The sequence below is a fragment of the Pyrgilauda ruficollis genome, unplaced genomic scaffold (genome assembly GCF_017590135.1).
Source record: "Pyrgilauda ruficollis isolate IOZ18807 unplaced genomic scaffold, ASM1759013v1 scaffold44, whole genome shotgun sequence".
NCBI lineage: Eukaryota > Metazoa > Chordata > Aves > Passeriformes > Passeridae > Pyrgilauda > Pyrgilauda ruficollis.
In genome coordinates this window covers 3128055-3145938 of record NW_024525934.1, presented here as the reverse complement: position 1 = coordinate 3145938, position 17884 = coordinate 3128055, and the positions used below count along the sequence as shown (strand labels likewise).

At 41.5% G+C, this 17884-nt stretch overlaps 1 protein-coding gene across 1 annotated transcript in view; it reads right to left on the bottom strand.

The window, feature by feature from the left end:
• Positions 1-8353: 8353 nt before the first annotated feature.
• UBAC2 (UBA domain containing 2) overlaps positions 8354-17884 on the bottom strand; it is an 87046-nt gene continuing 77515 nt past the window's right edge. Inside the window, exons 8-9 of the mRNA XM_041478305.1 lie at positions 12522-12641; positions 8354-9223 (exon numbers count right to left, since the gene is read on the bottom strand). Coding sequence (XP_041334239.1) covers positions 9116-9223; positions 12522-12641 — 228 coding nt within the window. The 3' untranslated portion in view covers positions 8354-9115. The remainder of the gene's footprint in view (positions 9224-12521; positions 12642-17884) is intronic.

The following is a 17884-nucleotide window of genomic DNA, read 5'->3' as shown; positions in this document are numbered from 1 at the left end:
CAGCACTAGCCCCTCCCTTTCGCCTGGCCTGTGACTTATGGACCATCCCTGATGGCAGGAGGCAGAGTCCAGCTGCAGGACCAGCACCTTCAACAGGCTCCATCGCTCCCCTGCCTGGAGCCAGGGGCTCTTGCAAAGCCAACCCGGTAGGGACAAAGCCCTGCCTGGCTCTGCATGCCTGGCTCTGCGTGCCTGGCTCTGTGCTCAGCGCTGCTGCACCTGCCAGCCTGGAGCAGGGAGAGGCACCTTTTCATCCCAGCCCCAGAGGAGGCAGCTCGTGCAGCTGCTCTGTCTGGCACACCCAGCTGGAGGTTTCCCAGCACTGCACTGCATCCCTCTCCCATGCCTGTCCACACCCCCTGTGGGGCTGGGGCGTGCTGGTAACCACCATGGATGTCCCTCTGTCCCCCTCCCCTGCACTGCCCCTGGAGCACTACAGCAGCATCCCTGCAGGCTTCAGGGCAGACAGCACGGAGGAGATGGACTCAGGGCACTCCAGGGAAAGGCTGGGATGTTATTTGCATGCAGAAAATGGCCTACAGCTCCTTCTCCACACCAACAAACAGCAGCTCTGCTCTCTGCCTGCCCAGCATCCCGCTCCCGCACCAGGGCTCTGCATGGGGCAAGCAGTAAGTGTGGGGCATGTGGGAGATGCTGGAAAAGCCCTCTCCCAAGGAAGAGGTGTGGAGATGTGAATTTGTAGAGCTCTGGATGTGCTGCTGCCTACATTCACCATTTGGGTGACTGCTTCTTCCCCAGGGTGCCCTTCCTCACACCTGACTGCACTGCAGTCACCCTGCAGGGACCCACGGCCAGGAAGGGGATCGTGGGGATGGCCTGGGGCCCAGCCCAGCTCTAAGGCTGCAAACCTGCCCTGGATGTACTCATGGGGCAAACCTTCACAATAGTCCTTAATTTGAAGGGAGTAGAAAAATAGGGACAAGAACTGAGGGTGGCCTTTCCTGGCCTTGACCGACCTTGAAGCTGGTGCCCCGAGGAGTCTGAGAGCCCTGCTAAGGGAGGTTACTTGTGACTATTGCCAGAGCATGAGAAGGAGCCCTGGGACATCAGGTTCCTGCTGAGGTTTGTGCCTCTCAGATGAGGAGAAAGTTGGCAGAAGCCTCCTCAGCTCTTTGCTGAAATCACTAGACTGTGATAAAAAACCCACACATAGAACTTCACAGCTCCTGGCATGTCTAGCCTTTTGTTTGAAGTTGGAAGGGACAGACACACACAGAGACAAGAAATGGAAAAAAAAGCTGCTTGTTTTACTGAAAAGTATAACTGAAAATGTTTCATGAACAGACACTTTTGATTAATACAAATCATTCTTTAAGGTAATAACCTTTTTTATGCCTAGAAAGATAATAATAGTCACATGCAGCCCTCCATTGTTTTAAATGCACATGAACAAGCTTTTGGACGTCAATGGTTTTACTTATGGTATGGGTCTGAAGGCTGAAGGCATGCTGAAGGCTGACCAAGAGGGATGCCTAAAATAACTCAGGTGGGAAACAGACTCCAGTAGGTCCTTCCTGGAGGCTGAGCCCTCCTCAAAGCAGGTTTAACCTCAGTGCTGACCTGCAGAGGGCCTTTGTCCTGAAAAGCGTATTACAATGGACAAAAAAGAGCTGGGATGCAATAATATCAGGACATCAGTGGTCTGAATACCCTTGAAGGAGTCTGGCTAGGTTGGTAGTTACGTTGCCCTATTAATATGTTTGGGAAGTGATGGCTGGAAGGGAATCTCTGCACCACCTCATCCAGCAGCCTGCACAAAGCAGGACTGTGGTTGGCACAATGTCAGGCTGGACGTGGCTTCATGCAGACAAGGCTTGGAAACTCCAGGCAAGGAGGGTCCCATTGCTGAGGTGACAGTTCCCACTCTGCATTGCTCTCTGGATAAAAACATTTTTCCCACTGTCATGTCTGAACTTCCCCATCCACAGGTGGTGGCTGTTGCCCCTAACATCACCTACTCGTGCTATGAAGAGCTTGGCCCTGCTGTCTTTGTTAACTCAAATTCCACAGGACTCTGTTGGGGGCTGCCAGTGGTTCGTAGCTGTTGGTTTTGTGAGCAGCAGAGCAGGGCTCTGCAGCAGTGGCCAACCCTCCCACTCAAGATCAAGACATTGAGATGTTTTGCCAGGCTGCAGCCCACAGCTGAGAAAAAAGCCAATCCATGACCAAGCCTTCTCAGGAGAAGGTAGAGTAGAAACATTTGCTCCTTATTGGACTCTTGCTTTTCTCAGAAGTACTTTATTAAGAAATGTATCTCCACCTCTTGCCACCAGTAGGAGCCTTTGGAATAGAAAATAGCTGAAGAGTTGAGTGTAGTGCTGCAAAATGCAGGAGGGATCCGGCATTCCTCCTCTGGATGGACACCAGCCTCGGCTACTTTGCTTTTGAAAGTACCAATCCAGGGACAGCAGGCAATTAGCTGGGAGCTGAAGGAACATCCACAAGATGGAGAAGGAATGGAGTTGGGCAGAGTGGGTCAAGAGGAATCGGAGCAAAGGAGAACTCTAAAGAACCTTCTATTGCCCAGACCAGCTTGCCCACCTGTGGGTGCTCCCTGTCTGCTTGCAAAAGGAGCATTTCTCTAAAATTGAAGAGAAACCATACACAGCATTTTGTCTGGAGGCACAGTAACATTTTCCTACACTGCCGTTCACCTGTTCAGTCCAAGCTCCTGGCATGGTTCTTGCTGTACGCTGCTAGCCCAGCAGCTACCGCCCACTGCCACACTTGGACCTACCAGCGATCCCTTGGAATCACAAAAACCCAGAAGCACAGAATCATTTAGGTCGGAAAAGACCTCTGAGATAATTGGGACCAGCCATTAACTCAGCACTGCCAAGGCCACAGCTAAACCATGTCCTCAAGTGCAGCACCTGCCTGTCTGTTAAACACCTCTCCACGGGCTCTGCCCGGCCGCAGCTCCTGCCTTGCCCCTGGTCCTCCGGTGCGGACCCCCGAAGCCCCGGCTGGGGGTACCCGCGGCGGAGGGAGCCCCTACGTGCCTCGGGGCGAGAGGGGCAGCGCCGGTTCCCGCCGAAAGAGGGAGTTGGAACCTTTGCTCGGTGTTAAAAATACGCCCACGAATTTAAGAAGACGGTGACAGATGGGGCTGTGCTTCCCCCACGCGTCTGCTGCCGCGAAGGAATGCGGCGCCTTTCGTAAGCCGGGCGCTGGTGGCGTGTATGGGAAGCACACGACAGCACACTGGGATGGAAGGCGTTCCGTGCAGAGAGGTGTAACTGCACAGTATGCAGGGAATTCCTGCTTTTCTGCAGCCTATTGGTGCTGTACTGTCTTCTAAGAGAAGATTGCACTTTTATCTGAGAGTACACTCTGTGGACACACAACAATAGGTAACACATGCAGATATAGGATACAGTATATACTGTCTGCATCAAAAGCAGCACGACCAGCAGGTCAAGGGAGATGATTTTGTCCCTGGATTAAACTTTGGTGCAATCCCACCTGGGATACTGCATCTGGGGTCCCCTGCACAGGAACAACATGGACCTGTTGGAGCAAGTCCAGAAGAGGACCACCAAGATAATCTGGGTTGTGGAGCACCTCTCCTTCAAAGATAGGATGAGAACTTTGGGATTGTTCAGCCTGGAGAAGGATCCAGGGACACGTTACAGCACTGAAAATCTAAGTACCTAAAGCCTCCAAGGCAGCTGGAGAGGGACTTTTGACAAGGGCCTGTTTTGACAAGAACCTGTAATGACAGGACAAGGGGGAAGGTCTTCAAAAAGAGGGCAGGTTTAGATGAGATATTAAGACCAAGTTCTTTACATGAGACACTGGAACAGGTTGCCAAGAGAAGCTGTGGATGACCCATCCCTGGAAGTGTTCAAGGGTTGGCTTGATGGAGCTTTGAGCAACCTGGTCTAGGGAAAGGTGTCCCTGCCCTTGGCAGGGGAGCTGGAGCAAACTCAAACAGAACAGATTTTTTCCCTTAGCACTTGTTCCCAACTTACACACCTCTCCAGTCTGTGCTTTAAATTGTTGTGAACTGAAACTACTGCATACCATACATGTTTGTAAGCCATCTTTGTAAGCCAGTAAAATATTGTGATGTAATTACGCACATATCTACTAAAAATAAAAGCTTCTCACGGCCAAGTGACAAGCCCTGGTGTGATTGATCAGGCCAGGAGATGTGGGCAACTGTTTTCTCCTCAGAGGTGCACCTGTGCCTCTGCCCTGCCCCCAAGCAAATGCCCAGAAGCAGCGAGGGGCAAGCACAAGCTCTCAATCCACTTCCCTTACACAGGTGGTGTGCTCTCATGGAACAGGGAATTATAAATCACCTTCCATGGGAAAAGCCACAGGACAGGTGAGGAGCTGTGTCCTTTCTGGAGGAGGTCTCTCCACAAGTGGGATGGAGAGGTGCCAGGAGAAGTCAGGTTGGCAGGGCTAATTGCTTTGGAAGCCAGAAGTGTCTGCATTCTCACATACGTGTGGCTCCAGGGTTTGCTGCACTGCCCAGCTGCTGGGATTACACTGCTTTCTCACCTCCTGCAAAACTGACCAAATAAAATGTGAGGATTCACCTATCAGACATCCCTAAAAAAAAAAAAAAAGTGGATTTTCAGTAGATTAGCCATAACCTTGCATATTTTCATTTTCTGCATGAAATCCTGCGAGTTCCTTCAAAACTGAACGAAGTGCAATGCAACACTCTGTCCCCTTTCTCTCAGCAGGTCTTCTCTTTCTGCCCTCAGTTCTACTTTGCTCCTCTTTCCTGATCTCTCTGGGTTTGCTCAGCTCCACCTGCCTCATCTCTCTCAAGTCCTTTCCTTTGCTAATCTTACGTGACACTTACGGTCCCTACCTATCCTCAGTCAAAAGGTCAGATCCTGCTTTCACTTCAGCCAGGATCCTGGAATTTTTCACTCATTTTTGATGTATATTCCTGCTTTCTCCACTGCAACCATTCAGGTTTAGAAACAGCCCCATACAAACAGGTATGAGTCAAATTCACTTCTCCTTCCTCTTAAAACTCTCCTTTGGAAAACAAATGATGGCAGCTGAACTACCAATGTGTTGAGATTCTCAACAGTCACACCCATTTGTCCAGTTGCAACATTCCTCTGCTCCCACCGCTGGTGTCTTGCCTCATATTTGCACCAAACACTGCTGGAAGCACACACCCTCTTTGAGTTTCAGAGCAGACTTTCTGTGGTGAAAAAAACCCTTTATATATGGAAACAGGAGGAATGCAATCCTACTAAAAATTAAACCAGTATTTTTTAAGTAAATGGACACACATTTTACATACATATATATATATAAAATAAATATGCACGCATGTGTGCATATATATATTAACACATTCAGTGTTTGTGTTCATGTGACTCTCCTAGTAAAACAATTCATTTGTTCAAAACATTTATATAAAATACTAATTACTGGAGCCACACAATTAAAGAAATCTCACGTAGGTTTTTCTTGTGGAAGAATACACAAGAATTTAATTGCAATTTTGCATCAAATCCCTCTACTAGTTCAAATGAATGCTGTGCATTTATTTATCCTCAAAAAGGTGCAGTACCCCTCATAGCATGGGAGTTGTAGTTCAGAGTGTTTCTAAAGCTTGGTGCCTTTGCAACTGCACAGATACTCCAAACACACACTTCTGAGAGAGGGGGGGTCTTTGAATACAGACTTTTAATTTTCTTTTAACAAACTCTTAGCTCCACTTGAATTCAATGAACCAATACATAAATATTCTGACTCACTCTCTGTATATATCCACATGCATACAGACATATATGCATATATATCATCATATATATACATATACATACAAACAGGAGAGCCAGAAACGTTGCCCTTTGCCCAGCGCTTTGCAGTAAGTATTTCTGGCTCGTTCTTCTGTTCCAGACAAAAATAACAAGGCCTTTTCTCCAGCACATATTCCAAAAGGCACTGGTAAGTGCTAGACAGCACAAACTGGTGTGTGAACCAGCTGCAACAGTCCCTGTGCTCGCTCAGTAACAGGCAGCCTTTAACGCTTGTTTTGAGGGAGGAAAATGGTTTTGGTAGGTCTTGAGACAATCAGTCTCCATTTTGGCAAAAAGTTAAGGCTTGAGAACCTGAGCCTGGTGGCTTATCAGGTAGATTTACACAAATATCAGCCTTACTGTGGGTGTGTTTCAAAGTGCCATGTAACTGTCTAGGAAAGTCCCCCAATAAGTTACTCCAGTGCTGTCTCACAAGATGATATTCCCTGTCTAGTAGGGAAATTTTAACAGCAGCAACTACTTTTATTTCCAAATATCAAATCTTGGCTTTACTAGAACTAGAATGAATTTTCTAGGGACTTGAAATCCAATACGTAGAAAAGTATTCTGCCTTTTTCATGCTGCCCAAAAAATATGGCTTGTGTGACACACAGATTAGAAACTGTGTGATGAGACATTCAAAACTGTATCAGACAAACCCAGCGTAGGCTGTGAAGAACATGCTCCTCACATTCCCAGAAACAGTTCATGAAATTTCACCATCAAATGGAAACTGATTGTTTTCCAGCTCTAACGTGTGAATCTTTCTTCTATGGTTCTTGCATGAAACAGGAACTGTTTTCAACAGCATCTCAGACCCTTCTTTTGCCACTTTTTTTTTTTTTTTTAATTGGAAATCACAACCCTGGAAGCGTTTTGAACACAAACTTTTCTCATGATCAACTGGAGTTTTTAACTGACAGCACCAAGAGACCTGCATTTTACCCCTTAGGTTTAACCATGTTTTGCAGGAGGTCCAGCAAAATGGGATTTTCCATGCAGTCATGACTTTAGAATTCCCCTGTACAGGCAACAGTGAGAAAGGATTTAGACTTGGAGAATATCCACTTACATACCCCATATGCCTCTCAACATGTTTTAAAATTCCAAGAAATCAATACTCTTTGTGCTTGTCCCTACAGCAGGGCAATGTCTGAAAAGGGCATGTTTATTTACTCTGGGATAGGTACTTTATTTCCTACAGACAAAATTTGATTTCTGAATTAATTTACCAGTCTTTATTGCTATTTTTGGATAAAATATTTGTGAAGGAAGAATCAGTATGTTTCAAAATTAAAACCTGTACTTGTTTCAAAACATTTAAGTAGTCTGCATATACAGATTATGGTAGGACTTCTTTTTCTTACAGGTATCCTTTGCTTTCCAAGACAGCAGGTTTCCAGAGTTCCCTGGGTACTGAAGTGTCTGTGGTGCACACACATAGCTTCAGCTTCACACAAACAAAACCTTTTAATTTTATTTTTTTTTTAAAAAGCAGACCTTCCCTAAGTAATATGATCATAGAAACAAGCTGAACCCTGAAGGAGATTGATCAAAGCCCAAAAAAAACCATTGTTATTCCAAAGCCCCCTTACTTAACCCACTGCAAAGTACCTAAGAAATACATACAGAACACTGACTTAATTAAAAATTATGTCATGTACTGAAAGCCGCACAAATTTGATGCAATTTTTAGATAACGACTTGTACGCCTGAAGGACTTTTTTTCAGTTTTATCAGTCAATTAAAAAAGAAAAGAGAAGTATCTCTCTCTCCCCCTAAATCTTGTCCTGTAATTTCCTGATATTTTTTTTTGCCTGTTCTCCAGGCCAAGAGAGACTGCAAAGATCTGTGCTGTGGTACACAGTGTTCATCTGGATTTCCAAAACATCCCCTATGCACCTGTTATTGCCTCTGTTACGCTTTTATGTCCTATGCCTTATTCTAAATGTATGCATGTCTGAAATATGCCGGTGTGTATATAAACAGACACATACGCCACGCTGCACACACACAAGTACAGACAGAACCATCCATGAAATGCGTACGATACATGTGTAGATTGGTTCACGGAGTTGCACTCTGGAATCCTGCATTCCTTCAGATTGCTTTCACAGAGGTGTTCCCCTCTCTGCACCCCACCCCCTGCAACTCCTAAGGTGCTAATACTGAGCACTTCTGAGAGTCAAGCCAAGCAAGCTGATTCAGGAATAAATCTAAGCTTCAAAGCCAGCATGGCACAAACTTGGCACTTCTGTCCTGTTGCTTCCTGTGCCAGCCTGGATCACCCCTACTGTTAATGTTCCAGTGGTCAACATGAAGTTGACCAGACAGTGAGTATTCAGCAAACACAGGGACATCCTCATCTCTGACGCTAGAAAACTAGACTTGTATGTAGAAAAGTTAGCTTTTTGTAATTTCCTTTAAAGACAGTATGTAGCCAGCTGAAAATACTGAAAGCAGCACATAGGACACCGTGTACATCCATTGTTACAGAAGTCATCTCTGAGTTAGCCACGGAAGTCATTCACATCATTCCAGTTCTGATCTTATTGCATCATTCAATTCACCTTTATTGCTTCCAGTGAGTATCTTCATGACCCGTATTTGAACAGCAATTCACTCAGTTTGTAAAAATTCAAATTTACAGTGGTCACTTGCCATAGCTCACCATACACACATGAATTTTCTCTCACCCTATCTGTCTATGATGTGCTGAATGACAACTTTTATTCAAAAAGAAATTTGAGAAATAAAATATTACAGGCATTAACAAAACTTTGCAAAGAATGACATAGTAGTCCCATAACCCTTTATTGAGTTGAAAATTAAGTGATCTTCAAATCTCTTATTACTGTAATAAAAAATCAAGTACTGTAAAATAACATTTAAGCTAGAGAAATTAGACTTGTAAATGAAGAAAATATGATTTTTCTTGACAGGTAAATCTAGCTGCTGTAGTTGTTGGAGCTTTTTTTTTTCCTAGTCATTAAGTCTGATAACGTCTAACAAAGATTTACAAGAAAAAACCCACCTATTTTATTTAAAAATAAATTTAGGTGATATCCAGTAACAAGTAGAAACTAAAGTTAATTTGAAAAGGATAACCAGACTAGAAACCACCAAGTGATCCAAAGGCTTGGGAACAGTTCACATCATTTCTTAACATCGCTCTGAGTCACCTGTCACAGGGAGCTGTGTCTCTCTCGCTCTTGCAGGCTGACCTTGGTGAGTCTGCCCAGCAGGTGGCTTTGATCCTCTCCCAGGCATGTACAAACCCATCGGGTGAAGTTCCTTCACACACAAAACCATCAGTGCTGCAGTAGAAAATTAGTGGCTACATTTAAGTCATTATTTGAAGCCCTCAGAGCTTCTAGAGCATCTCCTCTGGAAAACCCCATTTCCATAAGTCGTGCGACCTGGAAAAGAAATGAAGTAACACCGCTTTAAAACCTGAGTTTTGTTCACACTGTGTGCACATTAGTCAATAATGTCAGAAATCACTTTTCCACTGATCAAAGACCTATCAGGGACAGCGTGCTTCAAAACCTTGCCAAGGAGACAATCTCTTTCTACCACTTAAGCTGATTGCAGAAAATGCCACACCTGCTTTTTCCTGGCTGGTCCAGTTTTGAATGAAGAGTAAAATCCGAAGTCTGGTACCACACATGACAATTACAGTCTGACCTGGGGGCTTGCTGCTCTCAACAAGAACGGGATCTCAAGAAACCAACACTGACAAAAAAATTATAGAGCAGAATTATAGAGCAGATGAGAAAACCTATCCAGAATGAATCTTCAGCTCTTTTCCTGGAAAAGATCTACTTCTCCAGAGGCCATAAAAAACCCCCTCAAAACTATTCATTCTAGGTGTTGGCTTTTTTTTAATAAACCTTAAAGTTAGTCCTAAACATAGAGGCAGTACAATACTTAAATTGGTTTAGTAAAATTCTTGGAGGGCTTCTACATATACTCAAAAAAGCAATTTTTTTGCCAAAAACTTCTGCAAAGCAAAAATCAATGACAGAAGAAAAACAGGAAAAAGGGCACATTAAGATAGTGATTTTGTTAAATTAATAACCACTTGACCAGCCCTCTTTATATCACATACTTGACACCTAACCTTTGTGCTCTCTGTTAACAGATATTTAAAGCACCACATGTAAAAAGGCAATGCAAATTTAATTTATGGTCAAATACCAATTTAAAGTACATTTAAAATCTCTAAGTCTCACTTCGGTATGACCGAAAGTCACAATATAACTCATTCACTTTTATAATTAATCTTCCAGAAGCGGAAAAAGAAGGTGTGGGAGGGCAAGGAATGGAATGTAAAAGTAACTGTGGCCACTGGGAGCATAAAGATTCCTCATTCTGCTTCAAAGGGTCTTATGAGCAGACACCACAACTCCTGAACCTGGAAGTCCTGGGCTACAGAAGCTGTCAGAGAGCTACTGCTCCTCCTCCTGCTCTGCCTGCAGAGAGCCTGCAGCAGCAGAGTGAAGCAGGAACGCAGAGGAGGCTGTATACATCTCGACAGGAATTTTCCCAGGGTGCAAGACCAATGTGCAGTGCTAGCACTGAAAGTATTTTTAAAAGAAAGTTGCCACCAAAAGCAGCTTTTCTTTCCTCTAAGACACCTCCAGAACTTTCAGTAGTTTTAGTCATCTCTGCTTTGGTGACTTACTGAGAAATATACAAGTGCCAAGTTTGCCCAGAGGCACAGGTCTTCCTTTTCTTAAAATAAATACACCCCCACGACACATTTGAGAACAGCTACCTTGGATGTCAGAACATCAACCCTACAATCCACTGCCGTGTTTTTTCACTTTCTTGTAGGGAGAGAAATGAATTGTAGCTTTCAACACTTCTGCAACAGCAATTTAAGTCTAAAATCAATTTTATAACCTCTAACTCTTATTTTATCTAAGATTGTGGGTTTTTTATGAGAAAAAGGGCAGGCAGTGGAATAAAGCTAACCACAGAAACACACTTCAGAAGTAAAGTTTTTATTGCAGTTGCCATGAATTCTAACTTTAAGAAATGGTGGATGGAATTGCAACGTTCCTATTTGCAGAAATATTCATCAAGCACCACGGGGAATAGTAATAACAAAATCCTCTTTTCATCTGAGCATATTTTAACCACAGGAAATTAATCCAGCTCCAGGAAACAGAGTGTATAACTGGCAACAGCAACTAATGGTGCTAAAACCCCACAAGAAATGCAGAGATTTTTGTACCACAAGCGTTGCAAATGCTCACAAACTTTAATGTGATGAAGAGATGAAACCCTTGCATTTCTGCCATTTTAAGACAATTTGTGTCAATATTAGTACACTCTTGAAAAACCAAAGATGCTTCAATGACTTCTGCTTTGCCGGGTAACCAGAGAGCCTTGCAAATGACAGCAATCAAGTGAGCCCTACATCCTCAATGCATCAGAAAATGTAAGTGCATATTGCTTGCATAAATCTGAGCGTTGGGAAAGAATCCAGACTGGCAACTATTTCATTAGTTTGGGCCCCAAAATAGAAGTCACCATAAGCAGAATTTGCCAATAATTAAAGAAGTAAGCCAACCCAGCAGGGAAATCTTTTGGTCTATCCCATACTGGTGCTGAGTAGGCTTTCAGGACAGCCAAAACTAAGTTTCTAGGCTTTATCTCAGAACGTGCTTTTTGGTGTGGGGTTTTGATTATTATTTTCTTTTTGTTTGTTAGTTGGGGTTTTGTTGGTTTTATGGCAGTTTTTTTGTTGGTTTTTTTTTTTTGTCCCCCTTTCTAGATGTAACCCAGAAGGTTTGCAGTCAAAAGTGCAGTTAAAAGTTTTCAACGTTTTGAACACGATCTAACATCCAATGAAACCTAGAAATCAGATCATAGAAAAGACTTCTGTTTGTGAGAAGCACTTTTTAAACCAAAAATGACATTGCTGCTACAAGTGTTGACTTGTCTCCTTATACAAAAGGAAAAAGGGAAAGAAACCTAATCTTCTTCAAGGGCAGCAGAGACCCTAAACTATAAAATGGCCAATACAGCTACCTGTAGGTAGGCTACAACCTGGAGAACTTGACTGCATGCAATAAATCCTGAATGCAGGAATAAGACTAATCTTAAATTCTTAAATTTCTGAGTAAATAATCATCTCTTTTGAGAATAAAGCTATCGAAAAAGTCTAGAAGTCTAAATCTATACATGACAGAAAGGAAACAATCTTCTATGTGGCATCAGTATAAGGAATTTGTCGACCACATTATTAAGGGAAACATCCAAGTTTTAGCCCAAGTGTGTTTTGCAGTCCACAGTTGGCATAACATTTTTATTAAAAAAGCCCAAAATGACTGAATCGGAAACTTAAGCTGGGGACTTCAGCAAAGATAATTTCTACATGAGAAATAATGAAATTTATTTATCATTCTTCTTTCTTTGAAACATTTATTTTATCAGATTTGAATAGTTTCCACTACTGAAACCATCAACATCTTGAAATACAAAATACAAGCAGTAACACATAAAAGTAGAAACTCACAAATAGCTCTCTAACTCTGGTTTATATGTAATGCCAATATGCTGTCTCTATATTGCGACCATTACCTTATATTCTCATTTTTGCTGCTACAGAAACCATTAGAGAAACCATGTAAACAGATGATAAAAAATTAGTAGAGATTAATTCCTAATAATTTTAAATGCCATTTTAAAATAGAAAGTGTTTACCTGCTCTTCAGAAACCTCAGTAGGTGGAGGTATGCCTTGTTCAGATGGTTGCTCTTGATAATTTGCATTATGTCTATGACGTAAAGGAGGAAACAGTCTGTTCCAGTTAATCATCCCACCCTGAAAGCAGACACTACGGTCAGTCTTTGCAAAAAGAACTAAAATGTTTCAAACAAAAAGATCATCCGTAGCACATTATATCAAAGCAGATGTTTAAGTACTTTATTTTAAACAAAAAAAAAACCTGCTGTAGTCTCCTGTGAAGCAAAAATTGGACTGGTTACTTCTGTACTTGTAAATTGAAGTAATCACAGCAAACTAAGGAAAAGTGCTAACAGAAGGAGGAAAGGATATTTCAGGTCCATTGGGACAGAACTGGTTTAGTACAGTGCTAGGTTTCTCAGGCTGAAAGACAGCTGTCTTTACTAACAGGGGTTCGCCTGGCAAGAGGCCCTGCAAGTCCTTTACAAAATTGCTGCTGAAGTAAATGAAGGAAAAAGAGTATAAGCAATAAGGGAGGGAAAAAAGCAAAAGGGGTTTCTCAGTGCATCAGTAAAATTACATCAGGAAACTCAGAATAAACCCAACCTTCAGGACACCTGGACTTCCATGCAAGTGACTACTTCTGTGACACCTGTGTGACTTGCAGACCCACCACATTTACCTAACTTTTGTGTATGAAATATTGTTGCAAAACCTGGCCATGTTCCAGTGCCAAAATATCATAATAATAATGCAAATACACAGCAGTAACATAGGTATGGTGCAAATCACAGAACTGAAATTTCCTCTTAACAACCAAGCTTCAACTCTTGTAATACTAAGATATTTGGAACATAAAGAAGAAATACTGAAATATAAGCTTTATAATTGTCCAGAAATAATGAATCCTCATTTCATTAGTTTAAACGGACATTTTTGAAGGATTTTGTATCACACAAAGTCCACAGATCCCGTAAGCAGGTAAGAGCAAATCCCAATCTCTCTTTTCTATAGTTGACACATCTTTTGCAGTCTGTCAGTCTGTGTTGTCCTTTCCCTCCTCCCCTGCTCTCCCTGTTACTATGGAGAAGATCCCCCTCCCCTTCTGTATATATAGGACACGGCCTTCCTTCCTCTAGTTGCTCTATTTTAGTTCTATAACGTTGTTTCTCAGAAGGCCTTCCTCTTACGAGAGTTTTTTCTTTTCTTCTCTCAGAGTGCTCTTCCTGCCTTTATGTACCCTTAGAGCATTAAATACCCTCTGCTCAATCAGATCAGCAACAGCTAAATGTGCTCACAAAAAAAAAAATATTTAGCATTCCTGCCCTTTCCTTTGTTTCCTTCTGTTCTGTCCAGAGGAGACCCAACCAGCCCAGACACCACAGGGGGCAGTACAATGGCACACTTAAAAAAAGCATTTGAAGAGTCATGAGACTTGAAACATCAGCTTGAGAAATATTCTAGTCCCTTCTATACTAGAGTACATTTTTCCCTGTGAAGATGTGAAATAGCCAGAAGCCATCACCCATTTTCAAGACACAGATTCCACTGTTAGTGAATTTGAATTAAAAAAAGTATGCATCTACATTTCCCATACTGTATAAAATATCTGCTTAACATTCATGAGGTTTTGATCAAAGGATTCTGTGTAAGTCTCATGTTAGTCAAACAGCACAGCGTAGTAAAAAGGAGAACTGGTTTGGAGCGTAAGCCTAAGGAGAAAGAAGGATCAGATCTTCTACTGACACCACTGCACTACCTTGTGGTCTTGGGGAATCATGTCCTGTACTTCCCCACCTATAATTTCTCATAATTCAGAATTATGTTGAGTTTGAACTTTGAACTTCAAATTTCTCAGAGTTTACTTACTAAGTGAGAGCACTGCACTAATGCTGCTTTACCTGTTTTTACTATTTAGAGATGACTTGAGGAGGGGAAAGTAATGCTGCCACAAGTCATTCACACTGAATTGGAAAAAATAGTAACAGGACTACAACACATTTCTTTGAGGCACCATAAGTCATTATATCAAATACAAAATCTACAATATACAATAATTTACCTTTATCTCAGTGTATCTGAAGACCAAAATAAATGTACCTTTCCATCAGTGCCCTGAGCTTCAATACTGAGCTGCCTATTCCAGTCTGGTTTTGCATCCTCTCTGTCCTGGGCTCTCTCACCTAACACTACAGCCTTGTCTACTTCCTTACATTAAGCTTACAATCCACTTTGCATTAACATACACAGAATTCATTCTTTTCAATAACAACTGCCATTTCCTTACAAATGTAACTATTTAGTTTTGAAGGTTTACAGCAGATACCTTAATAAATTACAGATGTTGACTGAAGCATTCAAAAGAATTTCACATGAAGACCCCTTCCCTGAGAAAACAGACTAGGCAAATTAGATCAAAATCAACTATTTCAATTACCTTTGGAAACTGTGGTAAACATAATTTATCAGTTCTTAACTATATTAATGAGAGGAAAATGTCCAACATTTAATGGTATGTGAACACTGATGGTTAGGATTAATCCCAACATTGTGGTGCACTTCTCATCTGTGTAGTCTTTTAAACTTCACCAAAACTGGGTGCATTAAGATCCTTTATCTTAACTGAAAGAAAATTGTTTCCCTTCACAGTCTTGCTTCCTATTAGATGACACACATCCACAAGGTCAGGCTCAAAAGAGCAGGGATTCAAGGAACTGCAGCAGGAACTATGGGGACTGGTCATGTGGTCAGTCTCACATAGGTAAGGGAAAACTGGAAAGTGCAGCTAATGTCTTAAATCCACAGAAGATGAAGATCAAGGCTATGGATTTAATAGTATGGATGGTGACTGTGCAAAGACCTTCAGACAACCTTAACTATCACAGCAGAAACATGAAGATCTGTTTTAAATTGAGCCATACCAAGCACGAAATAATGTCTTAACATTAAGTAAATATCACAAATTCCAGTTAAAAATATGGACAGAAGATTTCCAAACCAATATTCATTCTTGCCTTACAGAAATTATTTTGCAGACCTCCCCTTCATAATTTTGTGATCATTTCTGTAGTGCAGTGGTTTTACACCATGCCATCAGACTTACTTGTAACAAGTCAGGAAGATTTTGCATGAAGATATCCAGTCTGATTAATTTATGTAAGTGATGCTTCTAAACCATCTGAGACTCCCTCCTGGGAAATCAGCAAACCATATTTAAGCATTTCACATCATACTTGACCCTCAGCACCAGCACGCAACAGCACAGAGGAGCTCACAGCAATCTTCTCACTCTCCACAGAAGCCTCGTCTCAGATAACAGAGCTCTCTGGAGTGCTCCAAAACAATAAGCAGTGGGGATGCTCCAGGGTCCACTATGGAAGCTCCTTTCCTGAGCAGCACTTTCAGTGATAAGTGTGTGCCAGTCTAATCCATTTAGTGAAATCCAGGCAGTTCTTCTGTGATTCCAGTTGGCAGTTTGTTATAAAAAGAATTAAGTTCAACTCTACATGGTTTGGGGGCTGAGACTTAACATGACCCAGGACTAGGTAAGGAGGATGCCTTAAGCCTCTTCCATCCAGAGCTAGATTCCACAACTGACAGATTTGGGGTTATCTTGCACTGAGATTATCTCAGGCAATATTTTTCTTGGTCCTGATCTTTGGTGTCGGGGAGCAGCCAGTGCAGGTGTACTGCTAGAGAATGACGAGCATTGAACAATTCTAGACCATGATTCATAAAAATTATGTGCACAATTTGGTGCCTGGGCCCTTATCTCTGTTCACAACTTGGTCTTTGACATGTCATCAGGAAAAAGATTTGACAAAAGCACTGCTTCATTAATTATTTGACTAGAAGGTGACAAGACAAACCTAAGAAAGGCCTATAAGACTTTCTCCCCCCTTTAATCCTATGCTGTAATTTTTTAGAAAAAGTCAGAAGTTTGCTTTTGTTCAGCAGCACAGACTGGGTGAATCAGTTGATTTTAAGTTCTTTGTTACTGCCTGAGACAAACATACCAAGGAAGTAATTTTACTGCTCTCTAATAAATCACCATTGGAAATGGATTAGGAGAATATTGATGATGTTGGAACTTCCGTTACAGGAAGACAACAAACTCATCACAAGTTTAGATGACCAAATAATGAGATTTACGAATGGAGTGAATGAAAGAAATGGGGAAAATAGCAGCTCTTCATTACTGAAAAGGTTTTAAGGAAATGCCACATTGATGATTTACTCCTGGATAGCTGCCAAGGCTTTACGTACAGAAGCTGTACCTTCTGAAGTCACATCCTTGATTTTGTTTTCCTTTTCTAAAATTTGGGTTGTTGTTTTTTTCTTTTAGTGGTGCCTGGGACAATTCTGTTTACAAGAAAGAAGTATCCTCCTTTCCTACAAAATAACAAAGAAATATCTAGAGCTAGCAAATGTCTCTGATTGTACAGCCTGCTAAAACCTAGTTATGCCACTTCTTTTCAGATAATCTCTTTCTTCTCTGTTTTGAAAAACAGCTCAACCTGTTTCCCACATACACACCTGCCACGGCATATTTTGTAAAAGCATTTCTTATCCAAATCTTCACAAGTGAAAGTTGTGAAGTTGTCAAATCAAAGTTGAATTATGGACAATAAACAAATATTCAGTTATGTAGCCTTCAGACATGCACATATTTTAATTACATTAATTTCAAAAGAAATGAAATGCTTTATAAAAATACTGTTGAAAGTGATGCATGTGGTTAAGATATTTTGATAATGTTATCTCCTGTAGATGGTTAATGCCAACTTGACATCTATTTGCACAAACAGGAAGCACCTCCTGATATGTCCTGTTCACCTTTTAACATAATAACCACAGTGAGAAAAAAAAAAGGAAATTGCTTTGCATTTCACCTTTTAAAGTCACATTTGTAAAATATTCCACTCTGTATAAAAGCCTTTACTTGACAAAGACATAAATACTGTCTTACTTTTTTCATATAAAGATTCATAACAAAATTTACTGAAAACAAGAAACACTGACTTGCTTTTCTGATATAAATTTTTCAACAATGCATTGATAAACAAACAAAAAAGAGCATAGCCTTGGATGACATGATATCTGCTGCCCTAAACATTGCATAAGAGAGAAAAATGGTGAAATTTCCAGTACACTTACTCAAAGTCTAGCCTGCCTCTTTTTGTGAGGATAGAACTCTTCTGTTTTTTTGGTTGTTTGGGGAGACTTTTTTTGGTGTTTTGTTTTCCTCTTACTTTAATAACTTCCCTCTTTTAAAAGGGGGTAGAAACATAACAGTGTTAATGTTGTAAGTGTTGTTCTTAACAACAAAAAGAATTTTTCACCAAGTAAAGCACTCCAGCAATTTCCAATGATATTCTAAT